The 18,509-nt window shown below is 40.0% G+C and overlaps 1 protein-coding gene across 2 annotated transcripts; it reads left to right on the plus strand.

The window, feature by feature from the left end:
• Window positions 1-2,430: 2,430 nt before the first annotated feature.
• On the plus strand, window positions 2,431-18,291 carry LOC117846045 (nuclear pore complex protein GP210). 2 transcript variants are annotated; one of them, XM_034727141.2, is made up of 36 exons: window positions 2,431-2,763; window positions 3,435-3,700; window positions 4,077-4,246; window positions 4,352-4,568; window positions 4,898-5,244; window positions 5,966-6,145; window positions 6,273-6,411; window positions 6,496-6,644; window positions 7,455-7,566; window positions 8,069-8,664; window positions 8,774-8,897; window positions 9,030-9,310; window positions 9,547-9,651; window positions 9,739-9,801; window positions 9,893-10,084; window positions 10,388-10,447; window positions 10,519-10,587; window positions 10,957-11,082; window positions 11,156-11,275; window positions 11,451-11,570; window positions 11,656-11,811; window positions 11,887-11,949; window positions 12,023-12,144; window positions 12,319-12,730; window positions 13,555-13,657; window positions 13,802-13,932; window positions 14,074-14,145; window positions 14,692-14,773; window positions 15,540-15,647; window positions 15,750-15,891; window positions 16,376-16,462; window positions 16,543-16,753; window positions 16,834-16,888; window positions 16,976-17,070; window positions 17,170-17,230; window positions 17,539-18,291. In XM_034727141.2, exons 1-36 carry the CDS (start codon window positions 2,573-2,575, stop codon window positions 17,907-17,909), a joined length of 5,898 nt encoding a protein of 1,965 aa, XP_034583032.1. In that variant the 5' UTR covers window positions 2,431-2,572; the 3' UTR covers window positions 17,910-18,291. The 2 variants fall into 2 exon arrangements, with proteins under 2 accessions (XP_034583032.1, XP_034583033.1); XM_034727142.2 differs by having other exon boundaries at window positions 16,379-16,462.
• Window positions 18,292-18,509: the final 218 nt, after the last annotated feature.

Genomic DNA, 18,509 nt, shown 5'->3' on the forward strand with positions numbered 1-18,509 from the left:
AAGGATGGCATGATATTTGCACAGAGTCAAGGTTTGACCCATCTGATGCTGGAGACTGACTGTGAAGTACTTGTCAAGCTATGGCATGACCTACAGACTCAACGCTCAGAAATTGCAGGGATTCTCCAGGAGCTTAAATCTCTTAGTTCTGTTTTTACTTCCTTTGTAATTTGTTTCTCTGGTCGTTCTTGTAATAGGGCGGCGCATGAATGTGCTAATCTGGTTAATTGTACTCAGATTCTGGGTGAGTGGCTATATAGAGCACCCGAGCCAGTACAAGAATGCCTGAACCTTGAATGTAATGCTTTGCCTGTTTTAGGCCATAATCAACACGAAACCGATGCCTCCGACAAAGGGCAGCGTTCCTCGCAAAAAAAAAACTTGGCATGGGCATTTTTGACATTTTATACGGGTGTTTTCCCTCAGAGTGTCCACTAACAGTTAATAGCTTGGCAATGTCTTCGTGTCTTCCCCAAACGTCGACTATTGCAGGGTCTCACAACTATTACCATGAAGTTAGGAAATTCTCTGCAACTAATAAAATAAAAGTGACGACACTCGCATTTTTCATCGTCCAATTCGATCGTAGTCACCCCTACGATTGTCGTGGCTCCTCCGAGATTTTCTTTGTTTTTTACCTTCGTGTGACCGTCTCTTGTGAAACCGCCTGGAATCAGTCCGGGATGCCGCTAATCGTGCTGCCACACTTTTTGGTTGCAGTCGTGCTCGTCGCTCTTACCCCTGCGCTCCTCCTCCCGCAGGCGATCTGATCTGATCGGCATTGGCCATGATCAGTTATGCCACTCGGCTGCCCTGCGCCTCTTCCTTAATCGATAGTGACGATGATCATTGGCGCCGCTCCCTTATCCTGCGCGGCTGCGCCTCCTCCCTACTGGCAATTTGATCGGCGCTTCGGTAATAACACGAATTGTGCGTCGTCACCCCCTCGTGCGTCACCAGATGCATCACACAGGGGGTGTTTGGGAGGCACGTGCTAAATTTTAGCACCTGTCATATCGGATGTTTGACACTAATTAGGAGTATTAAACATAGTCTAATTACAAAACTAATTGCACAACCCCTAGGCTAAATCGCAAGACGAATCTATTAAGCCTAATTAGTCCATGATTTGACAATATGGTGCTACAGTAACCATTCGCTAATGATGAATTAATTAGGCTTAATAGATTCGTCTCGCGATTTAGCCTAGGGGTTGTGCAATTAGTTTTGTAATTAGACTATGTTTAATACTCCTAATTAGTGTCCAAATATCCGATGTGACAGGTGCTAAAATTTAGCACCTGCTATCCAAACACCCCCATGTCTAGAGGAAGTGTCATAGCACCATGTCGTTGTTCTACATGAGCAACTGCTGAAACGGAATAAGCAGTAGTGGATCCAGAAAAAATTGTTAGGAACCTCTAACCTCTTCTTATAAGCTTCAATGGATGTAAATTTACAGGGGGCTTAGGAGGGCTTCATGGCTCTAGCAACGGTAGGAGGGGCTCTAGCCCCGTCCGCCCTAATGCTGGATCCGCCCCTAGGAATAAGCAAGATATCATAGTGAAAAGTCTTTGCTATATGTAGTGTCCTTTTATAACATTCAGAATCTATTCTGTTTGTAATGTGTTGCGCATGCACATTTTAGTACCATTTTGCTATGTTTGTTCGTTTCATCTCTCTGAGCGGAAAACCTTGAAGCTTCCTCCCAACTGAGGCATTAACGTTAGTTGACGGAAGATTAGTTGTTGTGTGTGTTTATGTGAGCGTCAGTGTATGTACTGTGTTTTGCAAAAATAAGGGTATTAATTATGAAGGTGGACATGGTCGTACGAGCGGCTACTCCTTTCCTAAGAAACTGTTTGTCTAGCAAGCATAATCGAACGTGATGACTAAATTTCATAGAAGGGATAGATTGAGGAAATGACTTGTAATTTTGCTATTTTCATAAAAATACGTGCATTTAAATGCATAAAAGATGGACAATTATGATGTTATCAAATTAGACTAATATATTTTTTTACTTGTAGCATTCACATGCATTTAACTAGTTTATTTAGAAATTTAGAGTCTTTATAAGGATATAACGGATCTGTTTGGTTGTTTGGTTGCTCGGATGAGGGTAGCCTGGCTCGTACCAGCCAGTCAGGCTCAGTATGCCTGTGTTCAATGTGCGCTATCCGTATGTTTAGGGGAAAAAACCCGTGAAAAATTGTTAGTGGTGTAGATCACCACGTTCGGTGTGCACGTAGCAGCAGTTCCTTGTTGTCGTTTCCAGCTGACCAATGGCGTTATTCCACGACCGCCCTCGGTTACTACCAACTTATCGTCCTTTCCGTTCCCCACGAATCTTTTAACCTTTCAGCAGTAAAAGCGAAGGCAGAAGGGGTAACAAAGAAACTTTCGCATAAAGCCCCCTCCCTCCTCCCCCTTCGCCGTTCGCCGCAGAGCCACCTTTTTCCTCCTCCTTGCTCCGCCTCTCCTCCCCCCTCCCCACCTTAAACCCCCTTTCCAACTAGGGTTTAGCGGACGGGCTCCACGCAGCGGAGAGTTCCAGAAGCTTCGCGCGGCGATGGGGTCGCCGCCGGCCGCTGCGGCGGCGGTTGTGGCGGTGGTCGCGGTGGCGGCGGCGCTGCTGTCGGCCTCCGCTGCTGCCAACCCCGCGGGCGGGCCCCACATGGCGGACCTGAGCGTGCTGCTGCCCCCTCGCATGACCAAGCCCGTCGAGTACCGCCTCATCGGCGGGGATGGATGCTTCTCCTGGTATGCTTCCTGCAGCCTTCCTTCGCCCCCTTGTTTTTTTGCTTCGTGTGCTGCGTGATCGATCGCCGCGGAGTGCCATTCCGCGACCGCGCGCTCCCGCGTCCGCTTCGTGGAGCGAATCGAGGCTTGATTGTTGCTGCAGCTAGTGGTTGGGGATGGTTTTTGTGGCGTGATTTGCTCCATGCGCTTGCTTCCTTGCTTCAGAGTGCGGCCGAGTGACCTGATGACCGATGTGAACCCTGGTGAAGCCATATGGTAGCATTGCTCATGGTTTGGGGAACTGAACTTTAATCCCTTACTTGGAGCAACTGAGTTTTTGTAGTGTTTACACGACTCTACCTCTTTCTGGTACTGGTATGCACCTCTTAACAAGTTGTTGACTACACCAGTGCAGAATGTGGGATGCACACCTCACATTTTAGGGCACTGATTATTTGTGCCTAGTTGGTTCATACCTATATGTTTTATTTACGAGCAATGTACTTAAGTACCTAGTATTAACTCGACTGGCGAACCATTGTTACTTGTGCGTGGACATGTAGCCGGTTGCACAAGGACTTTTCACAATTTAGAAACCATTCCAGGACCATGCTTCTGTCCTCTCTAGAGATGGGAAATTCCCATTTCACAATATGAAGAAGCTAATGTCTCCCAATTTCTTTTGTTTACAGGTCATGGGATCATCATGATCTTATTTCAGTTAAACCAGAGTACAATGATAGCAGCAGATGCTCGACTAGTGCTCGTTTGGCATCAATTGCCCCTTACAATGGCCGGAGAGAGACTTCTGTCTATGCAACTGATATTATCAGTGGAATCACAATACACTGTAAAGTATTCGTGGACAAGATCTCGCGGATCAGAATTTTCCACCATGCTGTTAAAATTGACCTAGATGAAATTGCTACATTGCGTGTTCATGCCTTTGACGATGAAGGTAATTCATATGAACTTTTCCATCTTTGTATGCGAAATTGCCATGGTACCTGTAAACAGTGACACTTCTTTTTCTATGCACTACTTGAATTCATTGTTTGTCGATCATTGGTTTAAAGTACCTTTTGGTTTTCTTCTTTAATTGGTTGTTAACATCACTCAATGTTCTTGTTGGTCTGAACAATCATTAGTTTAGCTTTTTAGCCTTTTTTCAGTCATACAAAGCTTTTAGCCCCAAGCAAGTTGGGGGTAGGCTACAGATGAACCCATACGGGAGCTACCAACAAAATGGAAAAAAATTATATAAAAAATACTATTTGCTGGCACTGCTATATTCTTTTATTTTAGCAAACTTAATTTGTTTCCATTTGGTTCAGAAAATGTGTTCTCGTCGTTGGTGGGGTTGCAGTTTTTGTGGCAGCTTTCCCCAAGATTGCTTGATAGCAGTAGCCATCATCTTGTTCATATTCCACTGAAAGAAACACATTTGAGTGACTGTGGTGGCTTTTGTGGTGATATGAATATTCGGTTTGAGCTAGAAGACAAGGTACACTGCAGCATTTGTGTTCTTGTTTTCTAAGTCCCTTGACCACTACTCAGTTATATAAGAATGCATGTTTCATGTTTGAATTTTGTTGCTGTACTCATGCAGAATCTTGGTTCAGATTTCTTTGTGGTGAAGGGTATTGAGATCGGCCAAGAGGTTGTTAAAGCTCAGTTATTCGAGCCTCAGCTTGAGCATGTGATTGACACAATCACATTGACTGTTGCTGAAGCTATGTCACTAGAGCCACCCTCACCAGTTCTCGTGACAGTTGGTGTTTCGGTGAAGTTTAAACTAAAGGTTTTTCGACAAAAAGTTGCTGAAGGTACCTTCTCTAACAGATTGAGTTTTTTCATCGTTTGACACTGAAATCTCTGAACAAGGAGGGTGACTTAATTGTGTTTCAATGAGGAACATATACTAGAACATTTTAGAAGAGAATCACAATAGATGGAATAATTTACATAAAACACATGGAAGTCATATTCAGGGGAAAAAGGGTCAATTTGACTCAGTGCTGAAATCTCCACTTTTAGATTCTGTATTATGGTTTAATGCCATCCATTATGTGATCTCATTGCTAGATAGCACTTTCTTTAGTGCATGTCTGGTGCTGGAAGCTAACAGATCCTTTCCATTTCTACCTTTTACTAGTGATTAAATTACCATCACCATATCATCGATGGCATGCAACAAACTCTTCTGTGGCCCAAGTGGATAGTTCCTTGGGTATCTCACATGCTTTGGGTCTGGGCTTTACTAAGATTATTGTTGAAGACACAAGAGTAGAAGGTCATGAACAAGTATCATCTCTACACGTTGTTATTCCACGAACACTCTTCCTTTATCTGGTCCCTGTTATGGATGATTCTGCTCATTTTCATGGGATAACGAATATTCCATCCTCAAAAGATTGGTATGTTTATCCTGGACGAAAATACATGGTCCTTGTCAAAGCATTTGCAGAGGGATTTGATGCTAGGGAGATATATATTACAGAGGTACTATTCATATGATGAATTTGATTCCTTGCTCTCTTTGTAAATGTCACTTACTATTGGATACATGGATACTACACATATGATTAGATCTGCACGAACATTCTTGGAAATTATTTTGAAGGTCAATTTGCGGATGACCTGTAGAACTGCAAGCACATGCTCTCAATTTCCATCAATCACTATGTGCTACGTGATGCAAGGGAAATATAATTTTACCTGATTTGTAGTATTAAATGCAAAAGCTCGAAAAAACAAAAAATTCCACCAATAGGAGGAAATAGGTGGCATTGTAAACAAAGAAAAAATAGGCACCCAAATTCGAGTCAACGAGGACTTGAACCTAGGTGGTTGGGTTGTATACACACACCAACCAGCTGAGTAGGGTCCCTAAAGCTTGAACAAACACTACCCGGGCATAATTACATTTCTATTTACATGCAGTCCTGTGTTCTAGTGATCAGTGTGCACATCCCAATAACTTGAGATTTTAAATTACATGGGCCATCACAACTTGCTGCCTCAAGATGCTCCTTGATGACCACACTTCATTGGCTCGTGCAGATGTGTGCAGTCATGCCTGAAACTTGTGTAGTGCATATTCACATCAAATAAATACAACATCTGAGCAAGTTTATGGGCATAATTGTTTTTTTTTGTTCAAAAATTGCCATCTGCATGGGAATTTTCTTCTGTTTATTAATTCCTTTTCTTTGGCTGGTAGGAAAACGAGCTTAGACTGGAGAGTAGTACCATGGAATTCTGGAACTTATCACAGGTGCTAGACAGTTCTATAGGTTCCTATGAAGTGCAAACTTCTAGATTGTTAAGTCCTGTTTCCCAGGGGAAAGGACATTTAGTTGCTTCCTTAACTTACCTAACAGAGGCATCTGGACCAGCAAAGGTACATCCAACTCATGCGTATATCCTGTTTCTATCTTGTCAAGTAGAGGTTATTAGGATGATGTTGGGAGTTCTACCATCAAAGCATCATGGCTTGCTGATTACCTGATTGGCCCATGCGATGCTAGGTTCTCAAGATCGTGCAAGAGGTTAATGTTTGTAGTAAGGTGAAGGCATTCTGGGATGAAGGATTGGAGAGCTCCAATGTTATTCACCTTCCCTGGGTTCCTGGAGTCTATCAGGAAATTGAACTGAAGGCAACTGGAGGTTAGTTATTGTGATAACTGCATATTCTTTACCATTTTTGGTTTGTAATTTGAGCTGATTCTATTGTCTTGCATTCATCTGAAGGCTGTGGTAAGACACTGGATGACTACAAGTTATTTTCCTCTGATGAAGATGTTGCTTCTGTCTCTGACTCTCGTATTGTGCATGCAAAAAAGCCTGGTCAAGCTGTCATCAGAGTAGTTTCTGCTTTTGATTTCTTGAATTTTGACGAGGTTTGTCCATCTAATTTTCGTTTTAAATCCCGATCTCTCCTGAACTCCTGTTTTTACTCTTAGTCTTTACATACTTTAAAAAATGTAGTTCAGCTTTGATGCACCATGTAATTACTTGAGGTCGACGTGATATGAAGAGTGACACATGTTATTCCTATGGATTATCTAGGCTCACATCTTATTATGTAGTGCTGAGTTACTGGTTAGCTGTGAGGTTGACACTTCAAACTTTCCACTAGTGGAGATTGCTATAACCTCAAATCTTCTTACAGATTGGCCACTTGTATTTTTTTTTCTAATGCCCTCATACTTCCTACAGAATGGTCACTTCCTCTTATTTTTCTGTCACAATGATGTATATGTGAGGAATGCATATTGTTACTTTCTCTCATGATAGTAACATGGTAACACTGATGTATGTCTAACATATATGCACTGTTTTGCTGTCACAATTGTTTATCTTTGGCCCCTACTTTTGGGCAAAGCATATTATGAGTCTAATTGCTATACAACATTCAATTTGGAAATATTTATCTAATTTAGGATGCAACACCCTTTCATTTGGTTGCTACAGGTAGACGCAAGATCTGTGTTTTCGCACAAGCGTGTATCTGCATTATCTTATGTCCAAAAGGACAAACACACCACAGTTGCTTGCTGTAATCTACTGATGCATTTGATCACATGGTCAATTAACTAAATATGCATACATCTTAAATGATTAGTGAAGGCCCTTCTTTACAATCATGATATTCCATCTTCACAAGTTTTAAACTCCTGGTAACTCATTTTGTTTTATTGGCAATGTAGATCATTGTTGAAGTTTCCATTCCTTCAGTATTGTCTATCTTGCCGGTCTTTCCTGTGGAGGTGCCTGTTGGAACACGACTTCATGCTGCTGCGGCACTAAAAACATCTAATGGTGCGTTTGCTAAAAAAAAACTTATGGCGGTTCATATGACTTGAATTAGATGTCTCTGTTACAAAATAGATGAAGTTCAGCAAGTAGCATGCATCTTACAAAATGAGATTAGTACAAGAATGCCATATTTTTTATATGTTTAAGTACTAATCTCATACTCTAATCTTTCCTTTTGACTCCTCTCTCATGCTCTGCTCTCAACCTCAGCAAATAGTATAATTCGTTCAGGGCTTCACTTAAAAGAGACAGAACTTGCAAACCATAAAATGTCATCATTTTCTTGCAGTAAGACAGAAGCTTATGCTGAACTTATACTCCCTCCGGTCTCAAATATATGACATTTAGGACAAGCTAGTTCATTTTTGAACTAAATAGCATGTCCTAGACACCATATATTTATGGACGTAGGTAGTATTTATTGAATATGTATCACTAATTAATTATTTTTTCCCACAAACTATTATGTTCTTCTAATAGCTATTATTGATGTTTCTCTCTGCAGGACACTCATTCTCACGATGTGACCATCTTAATGCTTTTATAAGGTGGAGTGTACTATCTGATAATGAGTCTTTTCACATTCTTAACACTGCTGAGGCCTCGAGCGTTGAGGACATAAAACATAGTGCTGGTTCTTGGGGACAAAATGGCAATCCTTGTGCCTGGATATCTCTAAATGCATCTGCTGCTGGCCGATCCACAGTAGTTGCAACGTTCACCTTTGATTCAGATTCTAATATTGAGACACTTGGACCTATTTCTCTAAAGGCAACTTCAAAAATTTCTGCATATTATCCTCTGGTGGTTCTTCAAGGGGGAAATGGAAACCAATTTGGTGGGTACTGGTTTGACTTATCTGGAATACATGGTAGGATTGAGATCATGGATAACAACTCTCTGAAGGAGCTGTACTTAGTTCCTGGATCAGCAATGGATGTTTTTCTCTTTGGAGGACCTGAGCGGTGGGACCAAGTGGTTGATTTTGTTGAAACCGTTGATGTGATTGGTGAATTGAAAAATCATATTACTAGTTCTACTACTGTGCAGAAATTATCTAGTGGAATATACCGAGTATCTTGCCCAAGCAAAGTGAACTATGTAAGTACTTAAAATGGATGTTTGCATTTCCATCTATATACCACATATTGCAATCTATACTAGTGCATTGATTCACTGATATGTGCAATTTAATGCACTTTTTCCATAGAAACTGCTGTTCTCACGTGGAAACATGATCGGGAAAGATCATCCTGTGCCTGCTATAGCCAAATCAGAGTTTTCTGTTGTGTGTGACTTCCCATCAGAAATAACATTGATAGCAAATGAAAATGGTACTTTCTTATCCTTTCCACTGATATCCAGTTTAGTCCTTAAATTACAACATATACATTATGAAAGCCTTTTACTGTTCCTCTTCATTCTTTAAAGCCTACCAGTAATGGTGATGTTTGATACCTGTACAGAAAATCGACTTAATATTTTGGAAGCCGCTAGCAAAGCTGACCGTGATCCTGATAGATTGCAAGCACCAGCTGTTGTAATCTCCAATGGAAGAAATATACGTCTTGCTGCTGTGGGTATACATGGAAATGGAAGATTTTTTGCTAATTCGTCTTCTCTTTGCCTGAGATGGGAAACCATTGGATGTGAAGGGCTTGCTTACTTTGCCGAAACCAAATCAGCTGAAATGCTTGATGAGTCAGCTTGGGAGAGGTTTCTTGTCCTACAAAATTCTACAGGAGTGGTCAGTATAGTCAGTTATCACAAATCACCTTGTTTGAACTTTGTTTTTTTTAATTACATCAATAAAACAATTGTGTTAGCTTGCATGTACAAGCAGTATTCACATTTTGTTTCTCTTGTTAGTTCGGGTGATTCACCACCCTCTATGTAAGACCAATACTGTGATTGTACCGTAGTAGTTGCATGAATTGTGGATTAAATACAGATGTCTTATCATTTACAATTTTGAACCCCCAGTGCACTGTGCGTGCTACAGTCGCTGGCCTCTCTACCAAATTTGCTGGCCAAACTCACGAGGAAGAACACACATTTCATAGTCTCACAGATGCTATTCAGTTGCAGGTAATTTGACTGGATTTATTTTTTTGTGAATGCTTTTCATCAATATGGCTAAAGCTTTTATCTCACTCAGCCTGTGTGTTCAAACAGCTTGTTTCTTCCTTAAGAGTCACCCCAGAGTATGTGATGTTAGTTTTCCATCCTGACGCACAGGTGCGTTTTGCTCACATATAGATCCTTTTCATGATCCAAAGTAATATGAAGCCCCCTTAGCTATTTAGGCTCTTATAAATTTGTGCTGCAGGAAAATTTGATTGTCAGTGGTGGAACGTGCTCCCTAGATGCTTCTACCAATGACACACATGTGGTGCAAATAGTTAAACATCCAGGAAAATCCTTATGTTCTCAATTGATTCTTGGGGCTAAAGGCTTAGGCAAAGCTATTGTCACAATCCAGGATGTTGGCCTTTCTCCTAAAGCAACAACTTACTCTCTGGTACTTTTCTTCCCGATTCTCTTGATACTTTTTATACTAAAGTCAACCAAGTGCCTTCTGTTGCATACTATGTTTGTACTTGTCAAATGGTCATCAACCTCCCTTGAGCCATGTCCCTGTGTCCATGCTTTATTTAGCATTTCTCTTGGGATAATGATAACTTTGGGTATGTATTTGTCATCCTTAGTTCAGTCAATTTTCATCAGATTATACCTCATCAATAAAGATGTTCTAATCTTCCTTTTAGTCCATTGTATTTCAAACTGACAATAGCTTCTCTGCTGCTGTTTTGTTGGTTTGCAGGCTAGAGTTGCAAATGTTGACTGGATTCAGATAATCGCAGAGGAGCACATCAGCCTTATGGTATAAGGGTCTGCTTTTTTATTATAATTTTATTTTGCTTGCATGCTGATTCTTTTTTTTTTCATTTAAAGGAAGGAAGCACAAAGGATTTTCAAATATTAGCTGGCACCCAAGATGGACAAACATTTGGCGATTCTCAGGTTTTTGCTGGAGGCACTATGTGTTAGCATCATATTTTCTCTTCTGTTTTTTAAATTTGATTTTGTTTCTATTTTGACACTTTTCTGGTTTATATTTGTCTTGACTCTACGTTAAGTATAGTCATTTCAACATTAAAAAATATATTATCCTTTTCAGCTGTGTTGAATCAGTTACACCAATTCTATTAATTATTTAAGTTATCTTGTTGGTTCAATACTGCAAATACAATTGTTATTTGTGCCTATGATCTGTTTTCCCTTTTTCAAATCCTAATAACGTGACCGTCGAATGCCTGTTTCAGTCTTTGCACATTTGAGTGGTTACCATTGTATTTCTTTGAGTTTGCTAATTTGCTCTATTCTTTGCAGTTCAAATATATGGGCATTGAGTTGCACCTTGGTGACAAGATTCTGGAGCTTATTAGTCCAAGCGATTCAATTGATGGACCCAAATTTTCAATTAAAGCTGCAAAAACTGGCATAACATCTCTATATGTAAGTTGACAATAGATATATGTTGGCTTCAGTTGCTTATTGGCTGATGACCCTTACTATGCCCAATCCTCAGGTCAGTACTAGGCAACACTCTGGACAAAGAGTTTTGAGTCAGGTCGTAAAGGTGGAGGTGTACAAACCATTGCAAATACATCCTGGGTATATTTACCTCACTCCAGGCGCCTCTTTTGTGGTAATCATTAATAACTTGCTCTCTTCTATGAATTTATGCCAGCTATATATACATCCTGTCAAGTTTTATATGTTCTTTTGGGGATGGCACTGCTAGCATGCTGTTGCCAGATCATTGGCATTTTAATTTTACTTTTATGGAGAGAAGTACGGGTGCTGAGTTTTATCTTCCTCAGCTTTCCGTTAAAGGTGGTCCAAAAACTGGAGTTTACATTGAGTACTCAAGTCTGAATATGGAAGTTGTAGAGGTTCAAAATGCTACTGGGAAGCTGTCTGCAAAGGCTGTGGGGAACTCTGTAAGTCAATCTGAGATCATTTATTCCTGATTCTTGAATCTGGATTACTTATACATTCAGTGTACTGACCTATTTCATTATTTAGACTGTACGTGCTGCTATTTTGGCAAATGGAGGTACCTTAGTCTGTGAAGCTTTTGGAAGAGTCGAAGTGGATATCCCACTGGCTATGATACTGAATACTCAAAGTGACCGTCTTTGTATTGGCTGTAGCATGCCAATCTATCCTTCACTGCCTAAGGTATACTTAATACCTGTTTGCTATCTGCTTATCTTCACATGTTTGCCATTATTTTAACATGACAATGCTTCCCAGGGAGATTTATTTTCCTTCTATGAAACTTGCCAAAGTTACAGTTGGATGATAGCAGATGAGAAGGTCAGAATTCAGAATACTCCTATACTTTCCTTGTATATAAGTTAATCTGTACTAAAAAGTTATTCTGCCTTAGGTTGTGATATTCCAATCAGCTAAATCTTGGCAATACAGACTTGGCCAAGGATCAGAAGGAAAAAACAATCCATGGTTTTCCAATGGCAGCAGCAATTCTTTTACCAACCATATGATTGGGAGGTACTGCATGGAGCACTATATTGAATTTCCAGTGAATTGCTTTTGTCTATAGCACAGTTGACTCTTGACTGCCTGAAACATGAGTATACTGAAGTAGTGTTTTTATTTGGTGCTCATCTTTAGTTCAGCTAGAGACCAAGTATGCCTTAATATGTTATTTCATTCTTGTAACAGGTCTGCTGGGAAAACCAAAGTTTCCATTTCAGTTACTTGTGACTTCTTGCTAGCTGGCACCACTGGGTCTGTTGTATCATACAATGCCTCCAAGACCATTCTGGTGGTTCCAGATCCTCCCCTTGCACTTGTACTTCCTATAACTTGGTTGTTCCCACCCTTTTATACTACTACGAGCCTTTTGCCTAGATCAGCGAATTCACTTGGAGAACCAGACTCACTTGACCTGGAGAGTTCGGTTGGGTATTCTCTGCTAAGGGGCAGTGGTAGGGGTGGTTCTGCGATCCAAGATGCTAGCATAATTGATGGAAGTAAGATTAGGACTGGAGAAAGCAATGCAGTTGATTGTATTCAAGCAAAAGACTACTCAACTGGAAGAACAGAAATAGCATCATGTCTACGAGTTGCTGAGGTTGGATGCTGAGACTCATGTTATTTTATTTTGACTGCCAATTATTTACTTATGAAGATCCCTATTTGTGTTTCCATCTTTCTTCTGAACTAATTTTACTGCACTCAATTAGAGTATAAAGGCCTAATAGATTTAGGCCCCGTTTGGATCATTGGAATTGAATTCCATCATAATAATCATAATTTAGACACAAATTAATTAAGCTAATATAATTGTATGTGGAATATAGTTGTATATTATAGTTGGTGATATGGGAGAGATACTTGTATGCTGCACTTCTACCATAGAGAAGCGAGTCTAAGAGCGTGCTATAAGAATTGAATTCCATTCTAATAACCATAATCTATAGAATCAATTTCCATCTCCCACCCCATGAATTTAAGATAGGCTTATATCTAAACTTTGGAAAGTTGTGGAATGCCACATTCCAACATAAATTAGCCTACTCCATTAAATAGATTCCAATTCCTTGGACCCAAACGGGGCCTTATGGAAACTGGAAAAATCACGATGCTTTGCTTTACTTATGTTGTGTATCTAACCTATTCATAAGAAATCTTTACTAATTCTAATAATATTAAAATATTTATGTTTGGCATTGCTATGGAGATAGCCAATTAGTGTGTCCAAAAGTGCAAGTAAAAAGCCACACATCTTCAATGCCAAAGGAAAGCTTAAAAGCAGATCACATCCAATTGTCAAACTGCAACATTCTTTGTCATGGGATTACTATACTCTCTTTATGTTTATGTGGATTGAAGTGAGAAATTGATCTTATGCCTGATGTTTTCTTTGATGCTGATGCTGTGATAATAATTATTCAGGTTGCACAAGCACGGCTAGCTGCTGCAGAATCATCAGTCCAGATTGCCTATCTATCCGTAAATGATAGAGTTGAATTGGATATAAAATATGCTGATGAATTAGGTAGATCAATAGCTCCTTTCTTGATGAGCACATGTTTTGTTTGTCCCCTTTCGTCTGGAATCTTCAATGAAGCTGCATCTTTATATATACCAAACACTTCGATTCTTAATGCACATGTTTTTGTTTTTTGTCCATTTTCATCAGGTTATATCTTCCATGAAGCTCATGGAGTAGCCCCTGTAAAGGTTGAGACAAATTATCCTGATGTTGTATCCATTCTCATGCCAAGAGATTTTAATGGTACACATGGCACACATGAACGTTTTGTTCTTCAGGTATGTTGTGGCACACAAGAGTGTATCTGCTCAATTCAGGAATACTGTTTAATTCTAGGAGTACAAGCATGGACATGTTTAGAACTCTCTAGTCTTTTATTCAAACTGTATTATTGATCAGTATGTTTTTTTAACTTGAAGGCGAGAAGTCATGGGACAGCTCTTATAAGGCTGCGCATAAACCATATTCCAAATAAAGCGGATTTCATAATGGTAAAGTTCTATGTTGGCTTTTGGTGATCTTGCCCCTACTTTGAAGTGCAATTGTGTTTTTACCCCTGTTTTTTGAACTCTGTGATTTTGCCCTCAACTATTCACAAATCACATTGACTTGTGAATAGTTGAGGGCAAAATCACAAAGTTGAGAAAATGAGGGCAAAATCACAATTACACTTCAAAGCAGGGGTATAAAGACAAATGCCCCTTGTGTGTTATAAATCCATGTCAGTTCATGCTGTATTTGATTCATTATGATTTACAGCTGCTCAAACTCAATATGAAATAGGAGAACCCACTAGTTTTGATACTTTTTAGCTATATAATTCTGTAGACTTTTAATTCTATTTGCCAAACCCACTAGTGGGCATTCTTTTGTGAATTGTGTACGGTGTCCAAGTTAGCAACATCATACACTTTCTGCACGTTGGCATGTGGCAGTGCCATTGAATTGGAGAACTGCATAGATACAGTGACAAGGCTTCTCTCATATTTAATGCACGCACTCAAGCACTTTTTTCTACTCCAAATGTTTCTCTCTAGGTATCTGTTGGTGCACAAATGTATCCTAGGGATGTGATCCTTCATTCTGGTCAGCACCTGAACTTCACTGTTATTGGAGACGGTATGTTCACTGAAACTATTTTCTTATTAATATATACTTTTTACAATTTTCTGCTTTTTATATTTGTATTTGATGTTCACCAGATTCATCATTTTGATTTTATCTTATCAACAGTAGGACATGCTCTTGTGGATTTTTTTTTTAAGGAAAAAGTCCAAATTACTCCCCTCATTTATGGCCAAAGTCTGGTTAAACCCTGAACTCTTTTTTGGTTTGATTTACTCCCACAGCTATGCCAATTGGTCCCATCTACTTCTTGATAAGATTTGTATTTTTTGTCTCCATCTCAAGTGGAGTTTTAAGTTAAATCATCGTGGGGCTGGTAGCGGGCATTTTTATGTTAAAAAAATACAGTATGCATGTTTCATCGTTATTTTTCGTACAGTTTCGTATCACTAAGGTTACTTTATTATTAGATGTCCTAACCTATCACAGTAATAATGAAAATTGATAGTGTATTCTTTTTTAACATAAGTTATGATGTCCTCCTCTATCACCCTACAAAATTTTAACCTAAAATTCCACTTTGTGCGTAGAGAAAGAAAAAAAAGTCAAAACTTATTATCCGGACTTTGGCATGCTTGAGGGGAGTAATTTGGATTTTTTTTTCATTTGCTTATGTGGGTTAAGGGTTATAGCAGGTGATAGGTCAGAAGTAGGTTGCTTTCAGTCTTACCTTACTTAATATCAAGTATTTAGTTGATTAACAGAATGGGCAATCTATTACTGTATATATTCTTTGGTCATAACAATGCTACTGCTGTAGGTATGGAAACGCGTGGATCTGGCCACTGGTTAAGTAGCAATGAAAAGATTGTGCATGTCAATCGTGTGACTGGTGAAGCACAGGCACGTAGTGAAGGTGTAGCAGAAGGTAATCTTAAGAACATGTGCCCAAGTATAACTGTGTAATACATTATCAACTAGATTCCATTTTTCTTGATGATAACTTTTCATAAATTTTCTTTCCAAACAGTAATCTTCAAAGGTTCAAATCTTAAGCTGCAAACAACTGTCAGTGTCCTCAAGGTGAACCAAATAGTTGTTGATGCTCCTGCAGAGACGCTGACTAATGCTGCTGGCCCACCTGATGGATACAAGTTCTCTGTAAGATTCAGGTTTGTAATGCTCATATCATTCTTTCTTCCACATTTTTGTTAATTAAAATATAATCACAGCTGAATTACTCTATTTCCTTGTGACTGTCCTTTCGTCATTATTCATGAAGAGGCACAAGTATATGGTATACTAGATTGGAATATGTTAATACTTAAACATACTGATGTGTAGTAATACTATGGAAAATGCCCACTTAAACCAACATTATGGTGCTTTTAATACTTCCATATATTCATAAGTTCTCGGTTGCATTTTGTGATCTAAAAGTAGAGGCTCAATATGTATATGTGTAAAAAGCATATTACTTGTAACATCGGAATCAGTCACTATAAAAACTTAATAAGTCGTTAGGTATTAGACTATAAGTGAGTTTATTACATCTATCAGCAACTCTCTCTCTCTCCATTCTGAAAACCTAAGCATACCAGTATTTTGGATACTCTTGACTCACTTGTGCTAACCTTTTCATTCTATTTTTGTAAGAAGTGATTCAACTGAGCACAGCAGTGGATCCTCTGTGAGTCCAATTGATGTCCCGTTTGAATGCAAGGTTGACCCTTCTTTTGTTGGGTATGCTTCCTTCTCATTATCATTCACTCAACTAACTCTTGAATATTTTAGTGAAATCTCACATTTGTTGCTTCCTATAGGTATGTTGAGCCATGGACTGACCATGCTGCAAAGAAATCCTATTGCCTGTTTCATCCATATCCACCTGCACAGCTGCTGGCTGTGAAGTTGAACCAGAAGGAAGGATTCTTACACATTTTAGTTCGCGCAAATCTAAAGGAAGACCTGAAGGTGACAGGATCTGCACATGCCCTTTTTGTCAAAGGATTTTACATCAAAGAACCTGGGAAGGTAGGTGCCCTCTTCGTCCCTTGCCCATGTGCGTGGATGGTTTTTATTTGCATTGACTACAAGGTGGCTATCTCATGCAGTTAAATTTGGCTCCAAGTTGCAATCATAGCACCATTACTATTGGTGGAAATACTGGTATGAGAAAGCTTAGTGTTGAACTTAAACCGTTGCGATTGGCTTGTTCTTCTACTGATAGTCAAGTTATTGTTTGTCCTGTTCTAGATGTTGAGTTATTCTGGAATGCTAAAGATTTACTCTCAGTCAGCCGTGTTGACTCAAATGAGAACAAGGGTGTTCCTAGTCAAATTATCTACAGGGTGAGCCACAACTAAAAAGTCAGCATTTTCTTTTCTTTTTTATTTTTGTTTACCAATGTTTATTGCTGGTAACCATGCACTGGTCTCATCTTCTTGTAGGTTGAAGCGCTAAAAAGGCAACCCTTCTCTGAGAAGGTTACTATCATTCTTCCTGTCACTGGTATGCTATATAATCTCCTTTTCTTAAATCCTTGTAATAAGCTGATCACCTAGAATTAAGATATCTCAAAACAAGATTAGGCTCCAAAGTCCAAACAATTTCTTGTTTGTAGTATATGATTCATGTAATAAGCTGATCACCTAGAATTAAGATATCTTGTTTTTTTACCATCCTTGGGTGAAATTAGGCTCCAAAGTCCAAACAATTTCTTGTTTGTAGTATATGATTCATGATTCAAGTTTCACACACCAAATATGATTGCAATGCTGTGGACTGGTAGTTACTATTTCCCTTTCCCCCTTCTGCAGGCCAGACTGAGGAAATCGAGATCAGCTATGATACAGGAGAGAAGGCAGAGCCATCATCATCATGGGGCCTAACCACATTTGCTGTTATCCTCACATGCATCGTGGTACCGGTAGCTACAATTGCGTTCTTCATGAAGTCACTGGAGAGGCCTAGCAGACGGGCACCGTCAAGGAACACGGCAGCATCCACACCAGCACGAACACCGGTGGCCAGTCCCGCTGCGATGGCTGACCCTGCATCCCCAGCTAATGGTCAGCTCTCGCCTCGCACGCCACAGCCATTCATGGAGTACGTGAGGAGGACCATCGACGACACGCCCTACTACAAGCGCGACGGCAGGAGGCGATTCAACCCTCAGAACACGTACTGAGCGTGTGTTGCTAGGTTAGCGGTGGGCTGGCGGTTTGTTGTAACGTTTCCTCGGAGATTTAGGCCTGTAGCTTGTAGAGCCTTGTAATTCTTGCACGCGCATGCCCATGCTGTGAGGAGAATATGCTGCCGATTTTCAGGTTCTGGCAGCATCTGTGAAGAGCGATGATTGGTCCGGGCGCCATTTCCTCCGCAATACTCTGTTAGTTGTGAGGAGTAATGCAAGACACCCTCCTTTTTGGGGTGCAACTCTGTTAGTTCTGAACTTGTGATGGACATGTAAATTTAGGTATGTACATGGGACGCTCGAGCCTTGGTGGTTGGTGGATAGCTCAGTCAACCATCTTTCTTCTGTAGTAATTACTGTTGATGGTTCGGCTTCAGTTGGCTTCTTTTGTTCTCGTTCTCTAGACTTTGGAAGCCAGTTTATTTTTACAGACCCAGTGGCCAGTGGGTGAATGACAAGACATTGTGTCCCTATATATCTACACCGTTAGAGGGGGACCTTGTTATGTAATCTAAGATAAATTAGATCTACACCGAATCATATCACGTGACGCATGGGATCACAGTGGTTCCACCACTTGATAAATCGTATTCG

This window comes from Setaria viridis, chromosome 2 (assembly GCF_005286985.2).
Source record: "Setaria viridis chromosome 2, Setaria_viridis_v4.0, whole genome shotgun sequence".
Classification (NCBI taxonomy): Eukaryota; Viridiplantae; Streptophyta; class Magnoliopsida; order Poales; family Poaceae; genus Setaria; species Setaria viridis.